Source organism: Cetorhinus maximus, chromosome 12 (genome assembly GCF_964194155.1).
Source record: "Cetorhinus maximus chromosome 12, sCetMax3.hap1.1, whole genome shotgun sequence".
Taxonomy (NCBI): domain Eukaryota; kingdom Metazoa; phylum Chordata; class Chondrichthyes; order Lamniformes; family Cetorhinidae; genus Cetorhinus; species Cetorhinus maximus.
Window position 1 is genome coordinate 56893524 of NC_135890.1, and position 25714 is coordinate 56919237.

At 42.4% G+C, this 25714-nt stretch overlaps 1 protein-coding gene and 1 pseudogene across 4 annotated transcripts in view; both read right to left on the minus strand.

Moving 5' to 3' along the window:
- Window positions 1-25714, minus strand: part of ints13 (integrator complex subunit 13) — a 75878-nt gene that overhangs the window by 31927 nt on the left and 18237 nt on the right. For all 4 annotated transcript variants that reach the window (XR_013578155.1, XM_078553665.1, XM_078553667.1 and 1 more), the window contains exons 4-8: window positions 18369-18571; window positions 13828-13908; window positions 12383-12473; window positions 5507-5635; window positions 1157-1241 (exon numbers count right to left, since the gene is read on the minus strand). Coding sequence is in view for 3 of the 4 variants with exons in the window: in XM_078553665.1 (XP_078409791.1) it covers window positions 1157-1241; window positions 5507-5635; window positions 12383-12473; window positions 13828-13908; window positions 18369-18571 (589 nt within the window). In the remaining variant the exon portion in view is untranslated. The remainder of the gene's footprint in view (window positions 1-1156; window positions 1242-5506; window positions 5636-12382; window positions 12474-13827; window positions 13909-18368; window positions 18572-25714) is intronic.
- On the minus strand, window positions 6163-6579 carry LOC144687077 (ATP synthase F(0) complex subunit g, mitochondrial pseudogene; annotated as a pseudogene).

Sequence of the window (25714 nt, forward strand, 5' to 3'; positions counted from 1 at the left end):
AATGAGTTAACAGTGCTATATTAATGTAAAATGTTTATATAAAATGGACAAAACAGGGAATACAGGACTTCCTGATTAGCCAGAAATCTTAAATCGAAAGATAAGATCGTAAGAAATAGGAACAGGAGCAGGCCATTCAGCCCATCAAGCCTGCTCCACCAATCGATAGGATCATGGCTGATCTGACTGTTGCCTTGATGCCAATTTCTTGTCTGTCCCCCCAATAACTGTCTACTCCCTTGTCAATCAAAAATCTATCAAACTCAACTTTAAATGTATTCAATGACCCAGCCTCCACTGCTCTCTGGAGCAGAGAATTCTGAAGACTAATGATCCTCAGAAGAAATTCCTGCTGATCCCAATCTTCAATGGGAAACTCCTTAGCTTTAAACTGTGCCTCCTAGTTCTAGATTCCCCCACTAGAGGAAACATCCTTTCAGCATTTATTCTGCCAAGTCCCCTCAGAGAGTCTCATATGTCTCAATAAGATGATGTCTCATTCTTCTAAACTCTGAGTATAAGCCCAACCTGCTCAACTTTTTCTCATCAGGTCATAAAGTCACAAATCATGTAGATAGAAAAACTAAAATGAGTTGCAAGGGAAAAAACATTTTTTATTTTGTTTTTTTCCATTTCTCCAATGTCCATATTCCTCCCCAATTCAGGAGTGGACTGTCATTTTGGAGAACCTTTTAATATATTAGTTTTCCTTAAAAGCCTTGTGAAGCATTTTGCGTCATACAGCTGGAGGTGATTACAGAGAAAGAGGGGTTAGGCAGTGGAGGGATTTGAGAACAATGATGAGAATTTTTAAAATCGAGGCGCTGCAAGAGCGGGTGCCAATGTAGGTTATAGCAAGCACAGGGGTGGTGGGCGAACAGGACTTACTGCAATTTAGGATATAAGCAGCAGAGTTTTGTATGAGCTCAAGTTTACAGAGGTTACAAGTTAGGAGGCTGGTCAGGGGAGCACTGAAATTCAGTCCCAAGTTAGCAAGAAAAAAGACTGGTTAAAAAGTGCTTTTGGAAACAGAGGAAGGAACACTTAAAGAAGAGGATTAATCTGCTTTTTTTTTGTTCTTAGCATTACCAATTTTATAGAGCTTGATGACCCTTACACCAAGTACTTACTGAATTAAGTCTAAACTGCCACTTACCACTTCTTAGTAGTTCAGTATGAGCATCTTTTTGATGGAGAAGCTCTACATCATAATTTGCAGACGTGTTTGCATGTTGTTCTTCCTTTAAATGAAGGACAGTCAGAATGTAAATGTAATATGTATTTGTTTGCAGTCAATGAACAAATGTTACATCTAAGCAGTGAATTGACCATAGTTGCAAAATTCCTATTTGCCTTGCTCCTATCTTTTGGGGCCATTAATTTGGGTCAGTTTTGGCTTCAATAAAAGTCTTCTAGGATCAGCAGAAAAAGAGTTTTTAAAAATCCACTTTAGGTTCAGAGTCTAGTTTACTTCCAAAATATGGCACTACATGGCTCAACAGTAGCACGTCAGAGCACATGACATTTGGCACCATTTAATCCTTGAACTCAATTACACATTGCACAATAGGCCTGAATACTAACATCATGCTAGTTCTCTACTGCAAGCGAATAGGCAAAAATAATGTTCCTCATCTTTAGCTACAAGACCATGTTAGTTTCAATTCTATATGCACATAAATACAGGTTTCCTCTTTTTGCTCCAGCATCATTACCTCTGGTGTTCCCCAAGGATCTATCCTTGACCTCCCTCCTATTTCTCATCTACATTGTTCCCTTGGTGACATCATCCAAAGGTACATCTGTTTTCACTTGTACACTGACAACACCTGGCTCTACCTCACCAATACCTCCATCTGTCGACACTCACTGTCTCTAAATTGTCAGACTGCTTGTCCGACATGAAGTACGGGTTGAGCAGCAACTTCCTCCAATTAAATATTGGGAAAGCTGGAAGTGTTTTCAATTCGCATCAACAACTCAACTCCCTAACTATCTACTCCATCCCTCCGAATGTCGAGCTAGACTGTTTAGAACCTATCTTATCATATTTAAGCCAAACCACCATATATCTGGGCCATCATCAAGACCACGTATTTCCACCTCTGCAACATCACTCAATTCTGCCTGACTCAGCTCATCTGCTGCGGAAACACTCAATTTACACTCTGTTACTTCTAGATTTGACTATTCTAACACATTCCTTGCTGGCCTCCCATATTCTACCCTCCATAAGCATGAAGTCACCCAAAATTCTGCTGCCTGTGTCCTAATTCACACCAAGTCCCATTAACCCATCACCTGGGGTCTCTGGTCTACAATGAAGCATGCCTGGATTTTTAAAATTGCCATCCCTGCTTTCAAATCGCTCCATGACCTCACCCCTCCATATCTCTGTTCAAACAAAATTCAAACAATCACAGATGATTTCCAAGAACAGTACTGGTGTAAATTTCATTGTGTATGTTAATATAAATGCCTAATGATATCTGCCTATATGATGCAAGAGTTTTCAAATTGCTAAAGCACTTTGCAACTTTCAATATAAAGAGTTCTATAATTTTACTGCAGTATCAACTGTCATTTCTCAGCTGAAAGATTTCGTAGATTTTTTTTTAATGACTTTTAGAGGAGGAGACTTGTGATGCGTATCCATCCAAGGCATCAAATACATAGAAAAGCTAAAACAATTCAAGTTTATTTCCCCAACACAGATCAACAGGCTTGATCTGGATTCATGTGCAAGTGATAACATAGCCATTAAGATTTCAAACTAATTTGTAGTTTTTTTTCTTACAGTATAGTTCTCAATCTCCATTACTCAGTTCTATATTGTTGCAGGGTTGGCACAAGTACCGATAGGGATGACCATTTGGCGCTTTGAATTCATTCTTTGAAAATTATGAATTGCCAATTGTAGCATTTGTTTTATGAATGGCTCCAGAATTTTTCGTTCCTCTACCTTACCCAGAAGGCTATTCCAGGTATGAATCACTCACCTGAAGCTTTTCCTGATATCAGTTCTGATCATGTGGGCCATTCCCACCAGCAGAAAAACTGAGCCCCATTTAGTTCATGCCGGGAATGGGCCGACAGAGAAAACCTGCCTGCTGACTAATTAGACTCATTACTGAGCCATTTAAAGGTTATTATCCCTGAGCCCACTGGGGGTTCCCTCCTTCAAAGGCCAATTGAGGGAGCCAGTGTTGGGAAGGCGGGCGCCTGCTATGAACCATGGCGCACCCCGCCACCCCATCCCCCCCACCCCTTTGCCGGTAAGTCCCTCGCCACGAGCCCCAACCTGACCACACTCGCCTGTCTCCACTGATGATTCTGGATGAAGGCCACACTGAATTACCAGCAGCAGTCACCTCTCCCGGTGGCACTGCTGGCAATAGAGAGGCCGGCAGCTTTCAGGGGTGGGATTTCCACCCTAGTGGGGCTTTAATTCTTGCGGGAGGCTTGATGCTGCCCACTTAAGTGCTTAAATACCTGAATGCAATTAAATAGCTTCGGGGCAGCCCTTGAAGAGATGACACGGGTTTCCCACCGGTTCTCTAACTGGTGGATGAACTTGTGTCATCCACACTAAATTCCACCCCATGTTTTTGTCTTGCATTTGTGGTTTCACTTTAATACGGTTCCCATTTAACCTTTGCTCATTGCAAATTTGTTTTTTCTGGGTGTTGCTGGCAAGACTGGCATCTGCTGCCCACCTCTAGCTGCCCTAAGAAGATAGCAGTGGGCATCATCTTGAACCATCACAATCAGTGCTTGTATGAGTTGACACAACTGAATGGCTTGTTGACATTGTTGTGGGACTGGAGTTGCTTGGGGAATGAAAGCAGGTTTGCTTCCCCAAAGGACATTGATTTGGATTTTATAACCATGTGACAGCTTCATGGTCACTTTTACTGACACCAGCTTTTAACATCCAGATTTTTCAAACAAAATTAATTCCCAAACTGTCACGGTGAGATTTGCATTCGAGTTCTCTATTATTAGTTTAGTACCAACATCATGCCTCCACCTGACATCAATGATTTGCCTCGTAGCCCATCTCTGCTCCATCTCTATTGGTTTGGATGATCAGTGAGAAGAAGCTGAACATGGTGCTCATGATGTGCACTCACCAGCATGCAACATATTTTCAGCATGACTGCTTCATTCTCAAGACTCTGATCTAGCAGCATAGCTTGGTTTTGGTGATGTATTATGTGTCAATGTGTAATTCGCTGCACTGAATTTCATCAGCCATATTTTTGAATATATACAAATTACCCTTGGGTCCTTCTTCAGCTGCCTTATCAAGTTATTCAACATCATTTGCAAACTCAACAAAACTGCATCAAGTTCCTGAATTCTAATACAAAAACAAAATACTGCAAATGCTGGAAATCTGAAATGAAATCTGTTCTGATGGAAGGTCATTGACTTGAAATGTTAACCTCCATGTTTCTCCCTCCACAGATGCTGCCAGGCCTGGAGTGTTTCCACCATTTACTGTTTTTAGTCACTGAATTCTAATAACTCATGTGGATTCCAAACATTTAACAGGTTTTTAAATTTCTTTTTAAATACATTAATCTGCATTTTTCATTCATTTTACCCTTCCCTTTAGGACAACACAATGGTGATGTGAGGGGATCAATTCCAACTTCCCTTCACCACTCTTAAAACCATGTATTGTGATTAGATTACCATGCCACCTTGTGGCAGCATTGCACCAGTTAACTTGACAGCATATTCAAACAAATCTGGGAGTACTGGCACAACATGATTCAGTAAAACTCTCAACACATTCATTAACAGCTCAAAGTTCTCCTAATAGACCAACAATCTCATTGTACTCAATGGTACAGTCAAGAAACCTTGAATTTTGTAATTGATTATCTGCACTATTAAAAAGCTACTTTGAAAAGATCTACAAATATTATGTTCATTTCGAAAACATTTCAATAAAGAACTACCTTGCCCGCCCGCACCCCACCTCTCCATTCCAGTGTGTAGAAAGCGTTTAACAATGAACAAATTGCAGCAGGTACATTATCATTGCATGCCACACAAATACGATACAGGGTAGATACATATAAACACATAAAATGGAAAGAACAATACGGATGTAAGGGAGCAATTTTCGTGACATTATCATACAAGGGATCATAAGGTAAATGTTACAAGAGCAGACAGTTTGAGAGTGACTGCAAAATTGAAAAGGAAAACTATTCAACCAAAAAAATGATTATATTGCACACTGCCACGTGTTACATGCAATATAACCTATTGATCAGTTTTCATGATCTAATGTTCTATTTTAAATTCAAATTTACTAACCTGTTCACTGACACTGAATGTAGGCTAGCAAACAGAAATATGATGTGGAGAGAAAATAATTTGAAAATTACTTTGAAAAATGTTAATTTTCACAAACTGAAAATAGGAAATAAAAAACAATTAGATGCTGCACTCTACTTAAAAAAAAACTAATTTGAGGGAATAGACGCACCTTCATGGGTATGTTAGTAATAGTAGTGGAAGCAAGGTCAAAGTGTTGCTGGACAAGGGTGGTGAGTTTTGCAGGCAGTTGCCTTCCTGCACGGACACTGTGCACTTCACTTGTTAGAGCCAAAGAAATCTGTAGGAAACAATTTGAACACCGACTAATGACATGTTTTATTAGACACCAGTCCTGAATTAATATTGTTACGACAAAACACAATCAGTGTATACATCATTTTTTCATTTAAGATACAACGTAGGAAATTTATCCTAAATTTCTAAAGCCAAAACAAAATTAAGCTGTATGTTCAATTAGAAGAAATTTTGAAATCGTTTGTGTTTATTTAGCAGCTGTGATATAATAAAAAGTCCCAAGGTGCATGATAAGAGAGTAGTTGTACAAAAATTGGCATTGAGCAAAAGAGGAAATATTAGGATAGGTGACCAAAATCTTGGGTTAAAGCACGTGAAACTAATAAACCCGCTAACTCCAGAATTCGATATTAGTTCACAGTCTAGTTTTGCTCAGAGAAATAACAACTCATCAAAAAAAAATACAAATAGTCGTTTCAGTATTGCCAAAAAAAGACATTTTGTCAAAGCTTTTCATCTTGCACTCATCAGGACAATCACAAGAATACCAATGTCAGGAGAAGCAACAACTTTATTTTTTTTAAGTCCTAATAATGGCTTTATTTAATTTGAAATATTATTCATTCATTTACAATGGAATGCTAGTCCAACACAGGGTAGAGTTCAGACATTACATCCAATCAGGCTTCTTCGGCCTATGACTTCGCCAATGTAAAAACACATCACAATTTCCGGAGCCACAAGTGTGTTCCTCAGGGCATCTTTTATGGTTGTTTGTTTGTAACTCCCAGCCTAAAGTGATGCCACAAGATTCTTGAAGCTTTCAACAGCCACTGGGATTTCTCCAGGAGTTGGAGGAGCCAGCTCCACCCGAGCATATTTCCAGAAGGTAGCCAGACATGGTTTGGAATAATTAGCAGCAGCCAGGGCAAGCTTGGGGCTGCTGGTCACCACTTTCTGCACCAACCGTTGCGCCGCCTCTGCCATGCAATAACTTCATACTGTATGAGAAGACAGTGCTGATTGATTGGCAAGTGGACTCTGATTGGTAGAGGCATTGCCATGGAGAATACACCAGTTAAGTGACTGACAGTTAACTACCAAGCATTGTTTAAAATTTCAACCAGGCAGCTTGACTTTGATTGGCATTGCCCTGAGGAATGAACCAGCGAATGGCCATCACATTTTGTTTAGCTGAAACAGGCGCAATGTGTGTACATGTTCTTTCTGTCTGCAAAGAACAGGGCCCTGTGTATTGATATATGTAGCTTCCAGTACACGCAAATGCACCACACTGTGAGCCTGACTGACAATCTTAAATTGGTTGGCAGTGTAACTTTTAGCGCACTGAGGATTATTTAGCAAACGTTGTTTAATCGTGTAATTATATCTAATGTTTGGACACTGTTTTGAGTTTAGCAAATATGAGCTGGGAAACTAGGCTACAGGATAGATCAATAGGGAAGCAGTGGCAGACATTTAAGCGGATATTCAGAATAAGTATATCCCCACTATAAATAAAAATTCTAAGGGGAGGACCCACCATCCGTGGTCAACTAGAGATGTTAAGGAAAGCATCAAGCTTAAGGAAAAAGCATACAACTCTGCAAAGATGAGTGGCAGGACTGATGATTGGTCAGAGTATAAAGAATGGCAGAGAATGACTAAAAGGTTAATCAGGAGAAAGAAATTAGAGTATGAGAGGAAGCTAGCTAGAAATGTAAAAACAGATAGCAAGAGTTTCTACAGGTATTTAAAATGAAATGAGTAAGTAAAGTGAATGTTGGTCCACTAGAGAGTGACAGTGGGGAGTTAATAGTAGATAAGGAAATGGTGGAAGAAATGAACAAATATTTTGCTTCTGTGTTCACTATAGAGGATACAGAAAAAACATTCCAGTAATAGCTGCAAATCAGGAGGCGAGCGGGAGAAAGGAACTTGGTGAAATTGAAATCACTAGGGAAACGGTACTGGGAAAATTGATGGAGCTGCGGGCTGGCAAGTCTCCGGGTCCTGATGGACTACATCCTAGGGACTTAAAAGAGGTGGCTAATGAGGTAGCCGATGCGTAGGTGTTAATTTTCCAAAATTCCCTAGATTCTGGAAAGATCCCATCAGATTGGAAAGTAGCAAATATAACCCCTCTATTCAAGAAGGGAGGGGAGCAGAAAACAGGAAACTAGGCCAATTAGCTTGATGTCTGTCATGGGGATGTTATTAGAATCAATCATTGAGGGGGTTATAGCTGGGCACTTAGAAGGGCTCAAGGCAGTTGGGAAGAGTCAACATGGTTTTGTGAAAGGAAAATCATGTTTAACCAATTTACTGGAGTTTTTTGAAGGAGTAACATGCGCAGCGGAGCCTGTAGGCAAACTGTACTTGGATTTCCAGAAGGCATTTGATAAGGTGCCACATCAAAAATTATTACGGAAAATAAAAGCGCATGGTGTAGGGGTGACATATAGCATGGATAGAAGATTGGCTGGCTGGCAGAAAGCAGAGTATGCATAAATGGGTCTTTTACTGATTGGCAAGGTGTGACAAGTGGCGTCCCACAGGGGTCTGTACTGGGGCCTCAACTTATTATGATTTACATCAATGACTTAGATGAGGGGAGTGAAGACATGATAGCTAAATTTGTAGATGACACAAAGATAGGTAGGAAAGTAGTGAAAAGGACATGAGGAGGTTGCAGATGGATATAGATAGGTTGAGTGAGTGGGCAAAGATCTGGCAAATGGAGTTTAATGTGGGAAAATGTGAAGTTGTTCACTTTAGTAGGAAGAGCAAAAAAGCAGAGTACTACTTAAATGGAGAAAGACTGCATAATTCTAAGGTGCAGAGGGATCTCGGTGTTCTAGTGCATAAGTCACAAAAAGTTAGTATGCAAGTAATTAAGAAGGCTAATGGAATGCTATCCTTTATTACAAGAGGGATTGAACATAAAAGTAAGGATGTTATGCTTCAGTTATACAGGACATTGGTGAGACTGCATCTCGAATATTGTGTGCAGTTCTGGTCTCCTTATTTAAGGAAGGATGTAAATGCACTGGAGGCGGTTCAAAGGAGGTTTACTAGATTGATACCTGGAATGAATGGGTTGTTTTATGAGGAAAGGTTGGACAGACTGGACTTGTTTCCACTGGAGTTTGGAAGAGTGAGAGGTGATTTGGTTGAAGTATACAAGATCCTGAATGGCTTTGACAAGGTGGATGTGGAAAGGATGCTTCCTCTTGTGGGTGAGTCCAGAACTAGGGGGCACTGTTCTAAAATTAGGGGTCGCCCTCTTAGGACAGAGATGAGGAGAATTTTTTTCTCTGAGGGTTGTGCGACTTTGGAACTCTCTGCCTCAGAAGCTGGTGGAGGTGGGGTAATTGAATATTTTTAAGGCAGAAGTAGATAGATTCTTGTTAGGCAAGGGAATCAAAAGTTATCGGGGTTAGATGGGAATGTGGAAATCAAAAAACAAGATGATCAGCTATGATCTTATTGAATGGCGGAGCAGGCTCAAGGGGCCGAATGGTCTACTCCTGCTCCTATTTCTTATGTTCTTATGAGCTGGTTGGGTACGGTCTGTACCTTGCCTGTTGTGAACAGCAGCTGGGACATGCTGTTTGATACGATCCGCCAATCTTTGGGACGTACAGCCTACATACTTAGCATCACACTGGCGCTGAAATTCACATACCACATTACTCATTTGAAATAGGCAGAACGTCTTTTTGGTTTGACGGCAGCATCCTGTTAGTGGCGAATACCACTTGTGTTGCTACTGCATAGTAGCAGCGTGAAACTGTTGCTTAAATTTTTGAGATGATACCTTTCCCTTCCAAGGTAATCTGAGGTAGACTGGACACTTTTCAGGGCTGAATGTTAGGGCCTTAGGCCCTTTCATGAGTTTGCGCGATATACAGAAAATGATCTGATCACGGTAGCCATTATCCCGCAGGGTGTCTTTGATGCACCCTATTTCAGCATCAAGCTTGCATGGTGAGCAAATGACTTGGGCCTCATTTATGAGGTTGCCAATAAGGCTAATCTTATAGCGCCTGGAACTGTAAGAATCCTAACACGTGTATTGACCAGTGAAGATAGGCTTGCATTAGGTCATATATCGTGTCTTCGAAGGAATGACGCCTAACCTCCTACCCCTTGCATGTTTCTGATATGTGGATGATACATTTGCTATATTTGAATCCGTAGCCATAGATATTTGCACTGCAGTACTATTATTATGGTGATCTAGACCTGCTACCATTGCATGAGTCAGTACTCATTGAGCTTATGAACTCAGCAACTCATGCAGTTGAGTTTAACTTTAACAGCACCGTGTATGCTCAACTAGATGGTGCTGTCATGGGTCCCCTCTAGGCCCAGCTCTCGCAAACATCTTTGTTGGTTCCATGAGAAACCTGTCTCCGATGGAATGATACCTAACCTTCTACCCTTCGCATATTTCCAATATGTGAATGATACGTTTGCTATATTTAAATCCGTAGCAGCATGTAATAATTTCCTTGCATGTCTTAATGGGCTCCATCCAGCACTTAAATTCACCTTTGGAACGGAGTAGTCAAATTAACTCTCCTTCCTTGACGTACTAGTTGAAAAATCCGCCAGGGGTTTCTCTACCACTGTCTACCACAAGCCTGCCTTCGCTGGTCAATATATGTATTGGGATTCTTACAGTTCCACACACTAGAAGATTGGCCTTATTGGCAACCTCATAAATAAGGCTTAAGCCATTTGCTCACCATACAAGCGTGATGCTGAAATAGGGTGCATCAAAGACATCCTGAAGGATAATGGCTACCCTGATCAGGTCATTTTGAGCTGGATATCACGCAAACTCATGAACTGGCCGAAGGCCTACACTTTTGGCCCTGAAAAGTGCCCAGTCTACCTCAGATTACCATGGCAGGGCAACGTACCTCAAAAATATGAGCAACAGGTGAAGCTAGCTGTTTCACGCTGCTACTATGCAGTAGCAACACGAGTGGTATTCGCCACTAGCAGGATGCTGTCATCAAGCCAAAAAGACGGTCTGCCTATCACACACGAGTAACGTGGTATATGAATTTCAGTGCCAGTGTGATGCTAGGTATGTAGTCCATACATCCCAAAGGCTGACTGATCGTATCAAACAGCATGTCCTTTCTGCTGTTTGCAACAGTCAAGGTGTCCAACCAGCTCATGCTTGCAAAACTCAAAACACAGTGTCTAACATTAAATGTGATTCCGCGATTGGATAACATTTGCTAAATAATCCTCAGTGTGCTAAAAATTACACTAACAACTAATTTAAGATTGTCAGTTGGGCTCGCAGTGTGGTGCATTTGCATTTACTGGAAGCTACATATATTAATACACAGGGCCCTGTTCTTTGCAGACAGAAAGAACATATACACACATTGCGCCTGTTTCGGTTAAGTGATGGCCATTTGCTGGTTCATTCCTCAGGGTAATGCCTTGACCAAAGTCAAGCTGCCTGGTTGAAATTTTGAACAATGTTTGGTAGTCAACTGTCAGTCACCATTAACTAGTACATTCTCCATGGCAATGCCTCTATCAGAATCCACTTGTCAACCAATTAGCACTCTCTTCACACACAGTATAAAGTCGTTGCTTTCCCTGACATTGGTATTCTTGCGATTGCCCCAAGAGTGTAAGACAGAAAGCTTCAACAAAATGTTTTCTTTTTTCAGCAATAAGCAATAGTTAAAAAAAATACTATAAATGAATTATTGCAACAATTAATGGGCATGGGGGTGGAAGAGATGCTTTTGTTCAAATAAGCCTAATTTTAATAACCCATCCACATTAAATTAAATAAACTCAATGTGAACAGCTTTAGCACTGAAAAATATATTCACCACGCCTAAATAAACCATTGCATTTTAACAAAATATACTCAAACATGAGAAATAAATATACTATAATTTCAATTTTCAATTGACATGCAAAGTCACACAATAGAAAACAATGAATGGTGCATAGCTCAATTTCAAAGTTATTGTGAAGAATAGAGATTTGTAAATTCCCAGCCTGGGCTTATTTGCCATTATACTGTCCCATGTTATTAGCCTATTTAAAAAGTGCAAACAACTAATTAAGAACTCCAACTTAAGCTCATTTAATTTTAAGCAGATTTCATGGCATTGGTTCCTCCTTTCTATAAGATTCAAACTCTTTCGAGTTATCAACAGTCACAGATTGCAACTCTTCCGAGTACAATCACAGTTCTTGGTTTTCCGGGAGTGGGACATGAACCCACAACCCTCTGGTTCAAAGGCGAGGGTGCTATGAACTGAGCCACAGCTGACTGCAGTTATGCCGCCGGCCACGAGACGGGTGCCATTCACAGTTAGGAGAAGCCAACTTTTGTCACAAACTGAATCATATCCCAGGTGAGGGGTCTGTGCAAACATGCTTACGCACACACAGAGCTCCAGTCCCGTTATGCTGTTTCAAGAATAGGGGCACTTGCTTTCACAAAACAAGAACAAAACTCCACTTTATTTCAGAGAATGTAACAGACCATGCAGTGTCAAGCGCAAGTGGCCTAAAACACCTTCACAAAGCTGGTCTCACATTGCTGCAGCTTAGTCTCCAACTAAGACATGGTTTATGTCCTTTGCACATCATTAAAATATGGAGTCACCTTGCAATGATTCAAAGCAATGCGGAAGTGATTGTTTGTACAACCGGTGTCCTAATAGTCCAGAATTTAAGTGATGCTAAAATGCAATGGTGCACTGTGCTCGAAATCTTTACAGAAAATAGAACTTACATCTTTCCTTGGACGGTCAGAAACTAGGCTGTCTTCACCCGCTGTGTAGGTGTGAATTAAGACCAGTTCACAATGCTGAATTTGCATCAAGCTGAAAGGAAGAATAAATATTTAGCAAACCATCTGTTGAAGGAAATAACCACACTTATCTATTTTCAAATTTAGTTACTGCAAACTGGTAAGTTGTCCACAACACTTCTCACTGAAATAATAAGAAGCCATTTGGTATGTTTGTCCTTCAGCTGATGACTACACAATGTTCATCACCATTCACGAACTCCTCAGACACAGAAGCAGTCCATGTCCAGAAGCAGAAAGACCTGAACAATATCCAGGTTTGCTAACAAGTGGCAAGTAAAATTCATGCCACACAAATGGCAACCATCTCCAACAAGAGAGAATCTAACCATCGCCCCTTGACATTCAATGGCATTACCATCACTGAATCCCCCACTATCAACATCCTGGGGGGTTACCATTGACCAGAAACTGAACTGGGCTAGCCATATAAATACTGAGGCTAAAAGAGGTCAGAGGCTAGGAATCCTGCAGCGAGTAACTCACCTGTCCACCATCTACAAGGCACAAGTAAGGAGTGTGATGGAATACTCTCCACTTGCCTGGATGAGTGCAGCTCCAAAAACACTCAAGAAGCTTGACACCATCCAGGACAAAGCAGCCCACTTGACTGGCACCCCATCCACAAACATTCACTCCCTCCACCACAAACACACAGTGACAGCAGTGTGTACCATCTACAAGATGCACTGCAGGAACTCACCAAAGCTCCTTAGACAGCACCTTCCAAACCTATGACCACTACCATCTAGAAGGACAAGGGCAGCAGACACATGGGAACACCACCTAGAAGTTCCCTTCCAAGCCACTCACCATCCCAACTTGGAACTACATTGCTGTTCCTCCACTGTCGCTTGGTCAAAATCCTGGAACTCCCTTCCTAACAGCACCAGGGGTGTACCCTCGCCACATGGACTGCAGCGGTTCAAGAAAGCAGCTCACCACCACCTTCTCAAGGACAATTAGGGATGGGCAATAAATGTTGGCCTAGCCACATCCCATGGATTAATAAAAATATTAAACACTTTAAAAACAAGGTCTTTTCATTTCAACAAAAAAAAATTCCATGCTAAGCAGTTAAGTTATTAGAAGACGTTGCAATACAAAAGATCCTCTCTCTGCTCTCTGTGTTGAGCAAGTGAAATCTTTCAAAGCTGCCACCAACAGGCCTCTGGGCAATCTTGTAATTGGCCAACTAGGGAAAATGGTCACTTTGAACCACTCATGTCACTGAAGGTGGGCCAATTTTCAGATGCTACCAATCAAAAGTGACAAGACTCAGGAACCATTTTGTAAATAAAACAGATAGATCTGAAAGAAGTTAAACAAAGTACATTCATTGCATTGATGAACCAGCTCAAACTTACTTATCAGAACTAGCTGCTAACTTGTTGTGCTCATGGATTGTCTCTTGGACACAGTCTTCTAACATTCGGACATGGCTGTCACTGCAAGGCAAATTTAGAAAAGAAAAATAGAAAGGAATCAGAAAAAAAACTTGTCAAAAGTAGCATAGAGTTCAGAGTAAAGAGAGACTGCCTATGTAGAAATCACTAGCTAAAATCTTAAAGCAAATTTGCTAATCAACTGAGTCTGGTCCATTATTAGCAACACATTCCAAGAACAAGAAAAAAAACCACAGCAAAGCTGTTTAATTATTCAATTATTTAACACTGATTCAGGTTTTGATCCACGGAGTTGAGTTTAATAGCATCAGTTACACCTGCATCTCCAAAATGATAATGACAAAAGTTCACATTTATAAAATGGTTTTAACATAGAAAAATATCCTAAATTTGCTTCACAGAGACATAGTCAAAAAAACGGGCGCTAGATAAAAGGAAGCGATATTAAAAGCTTGGCCAAAGTGTTAAACAGATCCAAGCGAGGTGGTGAAATATGAAACAAGAGACAGATCTTTTCCTTGAGTAAGTTTATTCACAGGGTGAATCATTACCGATCTCTGCCTCCTAACTACCTGCCCATCATCCCAACCGACTCTCTTTATACTCTTTTAAAGCCCCAAAATAAACTAATTAGCAATTTAATCAAGTGACAGCCCATTAAAGGGGCACTGCAGCAATATACAAAATTTTAAAAGAAACTTACCTAATCAAATGAAAATGTTGTTCCTGGGGATGATGATGCACTCCAGCCCCTGTGGTGCCCACCGGTCGCAGAAGGCCTCAAGCTTACCGGCGGACACTGCGTGCTCCCACTCCAAGGACACCTGGGTGCAAACGTAGCCACTGAATAGGGGTCGGACTACCCCTTGGGTGGTTTCATTCCATTTAACCAATAATTAATTCTGTAGACACTTGGTTAAAATCAGGAATGATGGGATGTGTGGGCAGCAGGATTCAAACTTCATTGGGGAGGTCCCAATGGTTTTTTAACCCATCGCCTTAGCCACTCAGCTACAACCACAGGCCCTCTATGTGCTCTCAGTCCTTAATCAAACAATGCCCATTACTGGTGCACCTTTAACAATATAATCAACCAACCATTAACAAAGGTGTGGGTTTTAAGGAAGGTCTTGAAGGAGGAAATGAAATAGGAATGCAAAAAAAGCCAGGGTCAGAGGATGGGAGAGTTTTGGGAGGTGAGAAAGCTGTAGTTGTAGAACTGGAGTAGATTACCAAGATGGTGAGAAGCAGCGGCATGAAGGAATATGCACGCATGCATGAGAATGTTACATTGGAGGCTCCGGGTACCATCAAGATTAGCAAGCAGACAGCTAATGGTTGAGCGGAACCTGGTGTGGGATAATATACGGTCGGCAGAGTTTTGAAATGAGCTGAAGTGAGGAGGATGCAAGGTGCACCCACAAGTGCACTGGAATAGAAAAGACTAGAGTAATTGTGGAATACTGCATCTAACTCAAGTGTCCAAATTAAAATAAGCTGAACAGACAATTAATCTAGTGTGGTATTATCTACATTGTGTTAGATCATACCAAGATGCCAGACACATAACACACACACACCATTAATAAAACAAGCCAAGGTCCTTAAAAGGAGTATTATAAAACAAAATATGACACTCAGCCACATAAGATGTCCAAAACCTTGGACTAGTAATCCAGAGGCCCAGGGTAATGCTCTGGGAACCCAGGTCCAAAACCCGCCACAGCAGGATGGTGGAATTTGAATTCAATTAAAATGTGGAATTAAAAGTCTAATGATGACCATGGAACCATGGACCATTGTTGTAAAAACCCATCTGGCTCACTAGTGTCCTTTAGGGAAGGAAATCTTTTGTCCTTACCTGGTCTGGCCTACATGTGACTCCAGGCCCACAGCAATGTGGTCGACTCTTAAATGCTCTCTGAAGTGGCCTATCTGAAATGGCAATCTCAGCCCTGTTGACCCTGCAAAGTTCTCCTTACTAACATCTGGGGGTTAGTGCCAAATTTGGGAGAGCTGCCTCACAGGCTAGTCAAGCAACTTACCTCTGGCTCCCCAAAGCCTGTCCACCATCTACAAGGCACAAGTCAGGAGTGTGATGGAATACTCCCGACTTGCCTGGATCAGTGCCGCTCCCACAATACTCAAAAAGCTTGACACTGTCCAGGAAAAAGCAGCCCACTTGATTGGCACCACATCCACAAACGTTCACTCCATCCACCAACGATGCACAGTAGCAGCAGTGTGAACCATTTACAAGATGCACTGCAGGAATTCATCAAGGCTCCTTTGACAGCACCTTCCAAACTCACGACCACTACCATCTAGAAGGACAGATGACAGCAGATAGATGGGAACCCCACCACCTGGAAGTTCCCCAAGTCACTCACCATCCTGACTTGGAAATATATTGCCATTCCTTCACTGCCACTGGGTCAAAATCCTGGAGCTCTCTTAACAGCACTGTGGATGTACCTACACCACATGGACTGCAGCGATTCAAGAAGGCAGCTCACCACCACCTTCTGAAGGGCAACTAGGGATGGGCAATAAATGCTGGCCCAGCCAGCGAAGCCCACATCCCATGAATGAATTTTTAAAAAAGTTTTTAAAAATATTTTAAAGCAGAAAAGCAAGCGAGACACACAGGGAGGTTTGGGGAAGAAATTCCAGAGCTTAGGGCCTATGTAATTGAAGGCAAGGCACTAACAGAGGAGTGATTAAAATCAAGGATGCTCAAGAGGCTGGAATTAGTTGAATACAAGTATCTCAGTTGTGGGGCTCGAGGAAATTAAAGAGTTAGGGAGAGGCGAGGCCATGGAGAGATTTGAAAATGAGGATGAAAATTTCAAAACGGAGACATTTTTTGACTGGGAGTCAATGTAGATCAGCAAGCACAGGGACAATGGGTGAACAGGGCTTGCTGCAAGTTAGGACACAGGCAGCAGAGTTTTGTCTGACCTCAAGCCTACAGGGGGGTAAAATGTGGGAGACCAGCCAGGGGAGCATTGAAACAATCAAGCCTATGAGGAACAGGGAGGGCTTCAGCAGCAGATGAGCTAAGACAGGCACAAACTCAGACAATGTCATGAAGATGTAAATAGATGGCCTTAGACATAGCATAAATATGAAGTCAGAATCTCACCCTAGGGTCAAATTTAACACCAACGGGCTGGTTTAGTCTCAAAACTGTTGCCAGGGAGAGGGATGGGGATGGTAGCTAGGGAAGAGTGTTTGGAGCTGGGACCAAAAAACAATAGCTTCAGTCTTTCCAAGATTTCATTGGAGGAAATATCCGGATGTCAGATAAGCAGTTTCATAAGTTAGTAACAGTGGAGGAGCTGATAGTAGTGGTGGTGAGCTAGAGCCAGATGTCGTCAGTGTACATGTGAAACCGAACACACTGCTTTCAGATATGTCCTCAAGATGGAGTACGTAGATGAGACATAGGAGGAGACCAAGGATGGATCACTGGGAGACAACTGAGGTAAACAAGCTGGATCAGTAATTGGAAGATGAGACATTGCGAGTGATGCTCTGGCTATGATTACATAGAGAAAAATGGAACCAGGTGAGGCCAGTCGCAGCCAGCTGTACAACAACAGAGAAGTGTTGCAGAAGGATGGTGTATTCAACCATAACAAGGGCTGCAGACAGGTTGAGAAAGAGGAGGGAAAGTTTACCTTGGTCACAATCACATCGGATGGTATTTGTGGCAGGGGTGGAAATTTGATTGGAGGGATTCAAACAAGGAGTTCTGCGAAAAATGGGCGTGATTTAGGAGGCGACAATATGTTCAAAGATTTTGGAGGGGGAGGCTAGTGATGTAATGGTAACCTGCAAGATCGGTAGGGTCAAGAGTTGATTTTTTGAGGAGGGGTGATGGCAGCAGATTGAAATGTAAAACACTGCCAGTGTAAGAAGGGAGAGTCAGGATAAAGCAAATGTAGAATTAGCATCGTTTTGGTTAAGATGCTGAGTTTTGCACCCAAGTCACAACACAACCTATTCTAACACTGGCATATTTTTCTTATCTAAATTGACATGCACATCATTAAGTATTAAAATATTTAGTTATGTTCCAAAGAATGATATTCTAACGCATAAAATCGAGCATTACCACCAATGGAACTAGCCCACAACTGCACATGCCAGACCATTAAATACAGCTAAATTACAAAAATATAAAAAGACTGTATAACAGACAACAATATGAAGAACCATAAAATAGGATTCATGTCCCACCCTCAAATGTAACTCAAATAGACTACTGAAAGCAGTTATTTTATCTGAAGGAGATAAATAATATTTTGTATGTGTTCATAATGCATTTTGTTCTGATACAATTGAAGCACTAGAGTGCAACCAACCCAGAAATGAAAAGCAATCATTTTAATGCAATTCTGCTAAAATTAGCAATTTAATAGGCTCAAACAGAATATATATGCCCAAACTATTGAATAAATTATTGTGAATGATGCAGAGAATTTGAAGCAGCACACCTTTTGGCATTAGTTATACAGATGATACGACCCCTGTTGCTGACACGGTCTGCATTCTCCATTAACGTGGTCCGGGCTTCATGCTGATAATCCGTACATTTACACAGGACCTCCACAGCTTCAACTAAGCCATGCAGCACGCTGCAGCATTCTGGGTCCATGCGTGGGTTGGGGGGCCCAACAGCCGCTAAGGCTGCCATCAGCTGTGACAGAAATAGGATCCATCATTGCCTGCTTGTTGATGCAATAGAAAAACTCTGCTAGATTAAGATTTTCACACATTGCATTGAGCTCAAGATGATTATTTCATAAAAATGTGAGGTACATTCAGGAGCCATGTCATAAAAATCAGAATGATACAGCAAAGAAGAAAGCCATTCAGCCCATCATACCTGTGGTAGAGCCATCCAATTATGCCCACTCACCTGCCTTTCCCCCCTTTCAGTATTTATCTAATTATCTTTTGAAACTCACTGCATAAAAAAAAATGCTTCAGATCATTTTCGGTTCTTCTGCCAATCACATCAAATCTGTGCCCTCTGGTTACCAACCTTCTGTCAGTGAAATTGGTTTCTCACTTACTCTATCAAAGCCAATCATGGTTTTGAACACCTCTATCAAATCTCTTCTTAATCATCTGTGCTCTAAGGAGAGCAATCCCAGTTTCTCCAGTATTTCCCCATAACTGAAGACCCACATACCTGGTGCCATTCTGGTCAATCTCTTCTGCATCATTTCCAAGGCCTTGACATTCTTCCTAAAGTGTGGTGCCCAGAATTAGAGACTCCACTTGGGACCTAACCCAGAGTTTTATAAAGGTTTAGCATAACTTCTTTGTTTTCGTACTCTTACGTTTAAGAAGTCCAAGGATCACATATGTTTTTATTTAAAAAAGCCTTCTCAACTTGTCCTGCCACCTTCAATGATTTGTGTTCTTGCACCTCCAGTTGTCTATTCCTGCACCTCCCTTAAAATTGCATAATTTAGTTCATGTTTCAGCTCAATGACCTTTCATCAGAGCTGAGTATTCCAACATTTTCTGTTTACATTTCAGATTTCCTGCATCTGCACTAATTTGCTCTTTCACTTAATTCATATTGCCTCCCAGTTTTCTTACCAAACTATCAATTCACGTTTCTCTGTGCTAAATTTTATCTGCCATGTGCCTTACAATTTCACCAGTCCCCCCACACCCTCTTGAAATCTGTTACTATCCTCGTCATTGTTTATTGCATGTCCGAGTTTCTTGTCATCACAAACTTTTGCCCTGCATACCCAAATCCAGGTCGTTGATATATCAAAAAGCAGTGGTCCCACTACCAATCTCTGGGGAACACCACTGTATGCTTCCCTCCAGCCTGAACAAACAACCGCCCATCACATTCTCTTCTTTTTGTCTCTTAGCCAATTTCATATCCACATATCACATCCTCATAATTCTGCAAACACATTTTTATGGGGTATTTAAAAGGCCTTAAAGTTCATATTCATGACAATCAAGTGACCCTCGGCAAACATCTCTGTTCTCCGTTAAAGAACTCGATCAAGTTAGTAAAATATGATTTGTCTTTAACAAATCCAACCCTTCATTAATTAATTTAGCCCCTGGCTTAACCTTTTCCCTGTTATTAAACAGGGTGAAAATAGTACTGTAACAATGTCAAGATAGCGAACACTTGTATGCGTGGTACAGAATCGATTTAAGAGCTTTTAAATCCCTGAATAACTTCTTTGAAAATACTAAAATGTGCAAAGGTTTTTTAGAGTGTTAGATGTACAAAGCAGAACTACCAATAGGGAAAGAAAGCTTTCTTCTGAATGGCTGCAGTAATTGGATGGTGCTAAAATACAATGTTAACTCCAGAACCTCTCTTCACCAATTTAATCATAAACTTGATCGGCTTAACTGGTACCCCATCAACCACCTTAAACATTTACTCCCTCCACCACTGGTGCCCTGGCAGCAGCATGCACCATCTATAAGATGCACTGCAGCAACTTGTTAAGGTTCCTTTGACTGAACCTCCAAACCCACAGGCTCTACTACCTAGAGGGACAAGGGCAGCAGGCACATGGGAATGCCACCACCTGCAAGTTCCCCTCCAACTTGTACACCATCCTGACTATCACCATTCCTTCACTGTCACGTAGTCAATTCAAGAATTTATTTTAAAAATGCAAAGTACCGTTATAATAGTGCTGGCCACACCAGAGTAGAGGTGAAAGATTATCTGGAAAGTTAATTTGCACTTTTTGACTTGTCAAAACGTTATCTACCTTGTTACTGCAGTCAGTCAATGCTGAGTAGTGCAAGCTATACCCTGACGCCACAGCTGATTAAGTACATAAGGTAATTGCAAATTGAGGTACAAACTGCTCAAAATATCTGGCATGCTTAATACGCTGTGGGTATCAACTTTGCAATTGTCTGCAGAATTAATTTATGGTTGATGGTGGTGAGGGAAAGAATTGCAATGATTGGAAGCTTACTTGAAAATGTACATTTTTCTTAAAGGCCTACCTAATAGAAATGTCAGATGCTCATGATTTATTTCAGTTCTAATCAATATGCACAGTCCACTGTTTCTGTAAGCATTTATGCACTTTGTTTTAATTCGGAACATTTTTCTTTTATTCATTCATAGGATGAGAGCGTCGCTGGCAAGGCCAGTATTAGCTGTCTATCCCTGATTGTCCTTGAGGCAATGGTGGTGAGCATCCTTCTTGAACTGCTGCAGTAGTTGCATAGGTACACCTATGGTGCTGCTTGGAAGGAAGTCCGAGATTTTTGCTCCAGATACAGTGAAAGAACTGTGATATATTTCCAAGCCAGGATGGTGAGTGGTTTGGAGGGGAACTCGAGATGGTGGTGTTCCCATCTACCTGCTGCCCTTGTCCTTCTTGTTGGTAGGTGGGTTTGAAAGGTGCTCCATAGGAGCCTTGGTGAGTTGCTGCAGTGCATCTTGCAAATGGTACACACTGCTGCCACTGTGCATAGTGGTGGAGGAAATCCATGTCTAAGTTGGTGGATAGGGTGCCAATCAAGTGGGCTGCTCTATCCTGTATGGTTTGGAGCTTCTTGAGTGTTGTTGGAGCTGCACTCATCCAGGCAAGTGAAGAGTATTCCGTCACACCCCTGGCTTGTGCCTTATACTTGGTGGACAGGCTTTGGTGAGTCAGGAGGCGAGTTCCTCGCCACAGAGGTTCCAGCCTCTAGTATGCTCTTGTAGACATAGTATTTATATAGCTAGTCCAGTTAAGTTTCTGGTCACTGGTGGGATATTGTGGTGTTAATGTCGTTGAATGACAAGCGAAGATGGTGATTGCCTGGCACTTTTTTTTATTATTCATTCATTCACAGGATGTGGGCTTCGCTGGCTGGGCCAGCATTTATTGCCCATCCCTAGTTACCCTTCAGAAGGTGGTGGAGCTACCTTCTTGAATCATTGTAGTCCATATGGTGTAGGTACACCCACAGTGCTGTGAGGAAGGGAGTCTGAGATTTTTGATCCAGAAACAGTGAAGGAATGGCGATATATTTCCAAGCCAGGATGGTGAGTGGCTTGGAGGGGAAAATCCAGGTGGTGGCGTCCCCATCTTTCTGCTGCCATTGTCCTTCTAGATGGTAGTGGGCGTGGGTTTGGAAGGTGCTGTCGAAGGAGCCATGGTGAATTCCTGCAGTACATCTTGTAGATGGTACACACTGCCACTAGTGTGCGTCATTGGTGGAGGGAGTGAATGTTTGTGGATATGGTGCCAATCAAGCAGGCTGCTTTGTCCTGGACGGTGTCAAGCTTCTCGAGGGTTGTGGGAGCTGTACTCATCCAAGCAAGTGGGGTGTATTCCATCACACTCCTGACTTGTGCCTTGTAGATGGTGAACAAGCTTTGGGGAGTCAGTCGTCGCACTATTCCTAGCCTCTGACTTGCTCTTGTAGCCTCAGTATTTATATGGCTAGCCCAGTTCAGTTTCTGGTCAATGGTAAACCCCAGGATGTTGATAGTGGGGGATTTAGTGATGGTAATGCCATTGAACATCAAGGGGTGATGGTTGGATTCTCTCTTGTTGGAGATAGTCATTGCCTGACACTTGTGTGGCGCAAATGTTACTTGTCACTTGTCAGCCCAAGCCTGGATATTGTCCGAGCCTTGCTGCATTTGGACATGGACTGTTTCAGTACCTGAGGAGTCGCGAATGGTGCTGAATATTGTGCAATCAGCAGCAAACATCCCCACTTCTGACCCTATGATGGAAGAAAGGTCATTATTGGAGCAGCTAAAGATGGTTGGACCTAGGACACTATCCTGAGGAGCTCCTGCAATGATGTCCTGGAGCTGAGATGACTGACCTCCAACAACCACAACCATCTTCCTTTATGCTAGGTCTGACTCCAACCAGCAGAGAGTTCCGCACTGCGCCCCCCACCCCGATTCCCATTGACTCCAGTTTTGCCAGGGCTCCTTGATGCCACACTCTGTCAAACGCAGCCTTGTTGTCAAAGGCAGTCACTCTAACTTTACCTAGGGAGTTCAGCTCTTTTGTCCATGTTTGAACCAAGGCTATAATGAGGTCAGGAGCTGAGTGGCCCTGGCGCAACCCAAACTGGGCATCGGTGAGCAGGTTATTGCTAAGCAAGTGCCGTTTGATAGAATTGTTGATGACCCCTTCCATTACTTTACTGTATTGAACACAGTATAATCATTAGCAAATATCTCCACTTCTGACCTTATGCTGTTTTAGTAAAAACCAATAGAAAAAGGGAACAAATTAACAAAAGATCAAATGAATGGGGCCATCCCTTAAAGGGGACTGCAACAAAAGACAAACACAAAGGGAACTTACAAAGATCAAACCAAAATGTGGTTGTGGGGGTCAATAATGCATCCCAGGCCCCGCAGTGCCCACCAGGCCCCACAGTGCCCACCAGTCACAGAATGCCTCCACCGTGATTTTTGAACTTATGATGGAGGTAAGGTCATCAATAAAGCAGCTGAAGATGGTTCGGCCGAGAACTTGGGGTTTCTCAGAGTAATGTCCTGGGCTGAGATAACCATAATCATATTCCTTTGTGCAAGGTATGATTCCAACCAATGGAGAAATTGTGTACCCCCACCTTCTAATTTATAATGACCTCAATTTTGCTAGGGCTCCCTGATGCCACATTCAGTCAAATGCTGCCTTGATGTCAAGTGCAGACACTCTCCCAACTTGATAACACTGTTGCCGACACCTACCATCACTTGGCTGATGACTGAGAGTAGACTGATGGGGAAGTAAGTGCCCAGATTCGATTTGTCCTGCTTCTTGTGAACAGGACATACCAGGACAATTTTCTATCTTGTGCCTATATTGTCGCTGTACTTGAACAGAGAGGCAGAGGCACAGTGGTATTGTCACTGGACTAGTAATTTAGAGACCCAGGGTAATGCCCTGGGGACCGAGTTCAAATCCCACCATGGCAGATGGTGGAATTTGATTCCAATAAATATCTGGAATTAAAAGTCTAATCATTGTCGAGTCTCATAAAAACTCATGTGGTTCACTAATGCTGTCCTTACCTAGTCTGGCCTACATGTGACTCCAGACCCACAGCAATGTGGTTGACTCTTAACTGCCATTTGAAATGGCCAATCAAGCCATTTAGTTGTATCAAACTGTTAAAAAGTCTAAAAGTAATGGAACCAGGCGGAATACCTGGCATCAACCTCGGCATCGGAAGCGACAATGGCAAACTCAGCCCTGTCGACCCTGCAAAGTCCTGGGGGTTAATGCCAAAATTGGGAGAGCTGTCTCAAACCAATCAAGCAACAGCCTGACACAGTCATACTCATGGAATCATACCTTACTGATAATGCCCCAGACACCATCATCACCATCCAGATATGATAAGCAGCAGAGTAGGCAGGTCATTGGCATACAGCTGAGATGGAGTTGCCCTGGGATCCTCAACATCAATTCCAGATCCTAAGAAGTCTTATGGCATCAGGTCAAACATGGGCAAGGAAACTTCCTGCTGATTACCACGTACTGCCCTCCCTCAGCTGATGAATCAGTGCTCCTCCATGTTGAACACCACTTGGAGGAAGCAATGAGGGTGGCAAGGACACAATGTATTCTGGGTGGGGGACTTCAATGTCCAGCACCAAGAGTGGCTCGGTAGCACCACTACAGACTGAGCGGGCCGAGTCCTAAAGGACACAGCTGCGAGACTGAGTCTGTAGCAGGCGGTGGGAGAAACCAGAGGGAAAAGCGTACTGACTTCATCTTCACCAACCTGCCTGCCGCAGATGCATCTGGCCATGACAGTATCGGCAGGAGTGACCATCACACAGTCAGTCCTCACAGAGAAAAAGTCTGTCTTCACATTGAGGATACCCTCCATTGTGTTGTGTGGCACTACCACCATGCTAACTAGGATAGATTTTGAACAGATCTAGCAACTCAAGACTGGGCAACCATGAGGCACTGTGGGCAAACAAGAGCAGCAGAATTGTATTTGACCACAATCTGTAACCTCATCGCCGGACATATCCCCCACTCTACCATTACCACCAACCAGGGATCAACACTGGTTCAACGAAGAGTGCAGAATGCATGCCAGGTGCAGCACCAGGCATACTTAAAAACAAGGTGTCAACCTGGTGAAACTATAACACAGGACTACTTCTGTGCCAATCAGCAGAAGCAGCAAGCGATAGACAGAGCTAAGCGATTCCACAACCAATGGATCAGATCTAAGCTCTGCAGTCCTGCCACATCCAGTCGTGAATGGTCGTGGGCAATTAAATAACTCACCGGAGGAGGAGATGCTACAAATATCCCCAACCTCAAGGATGATAGAGGAGCCCAGCACATCAGTGCAAAAGCCAAGGCTGAAGCATTTGTAGCATTCTTCAGCCAGAAGTGCTGAGTGGCTGATCCATCTCAGCCTCCTCCGGAGGTCCACAGCATCACAGATGCCAGTCTTCAGCCAATTCAAATCACTTCACGTGGTATCAAGAAACAGGTGAAGGCACTGAATACTGCAAAGACTATGGGCCCTGACAATATTCCAGCAATACTGCTGAAGACTTGTGTTCCAGGACTTGTCACACCTAGCTAAGCTGTTCCAGTACAGCTGCAACACTGGCATCTACCTGGTAATGTGAAAAATTGCCCAGGTATGTCCTGTACACAAAAAGCAGGACAAATCCAACTCGGCCAATTACCACCCCATCAGTCTACTCCTGATCATCAGTAAAGCGATGGAAAGAGTCATCAAAAGTGCTATCAAACAGCACTTGTTTCGCAATAACCTGCTCACTGACGCTCAGATTGGGTTCCGCCAGGATCACTCAGCTCCTGAC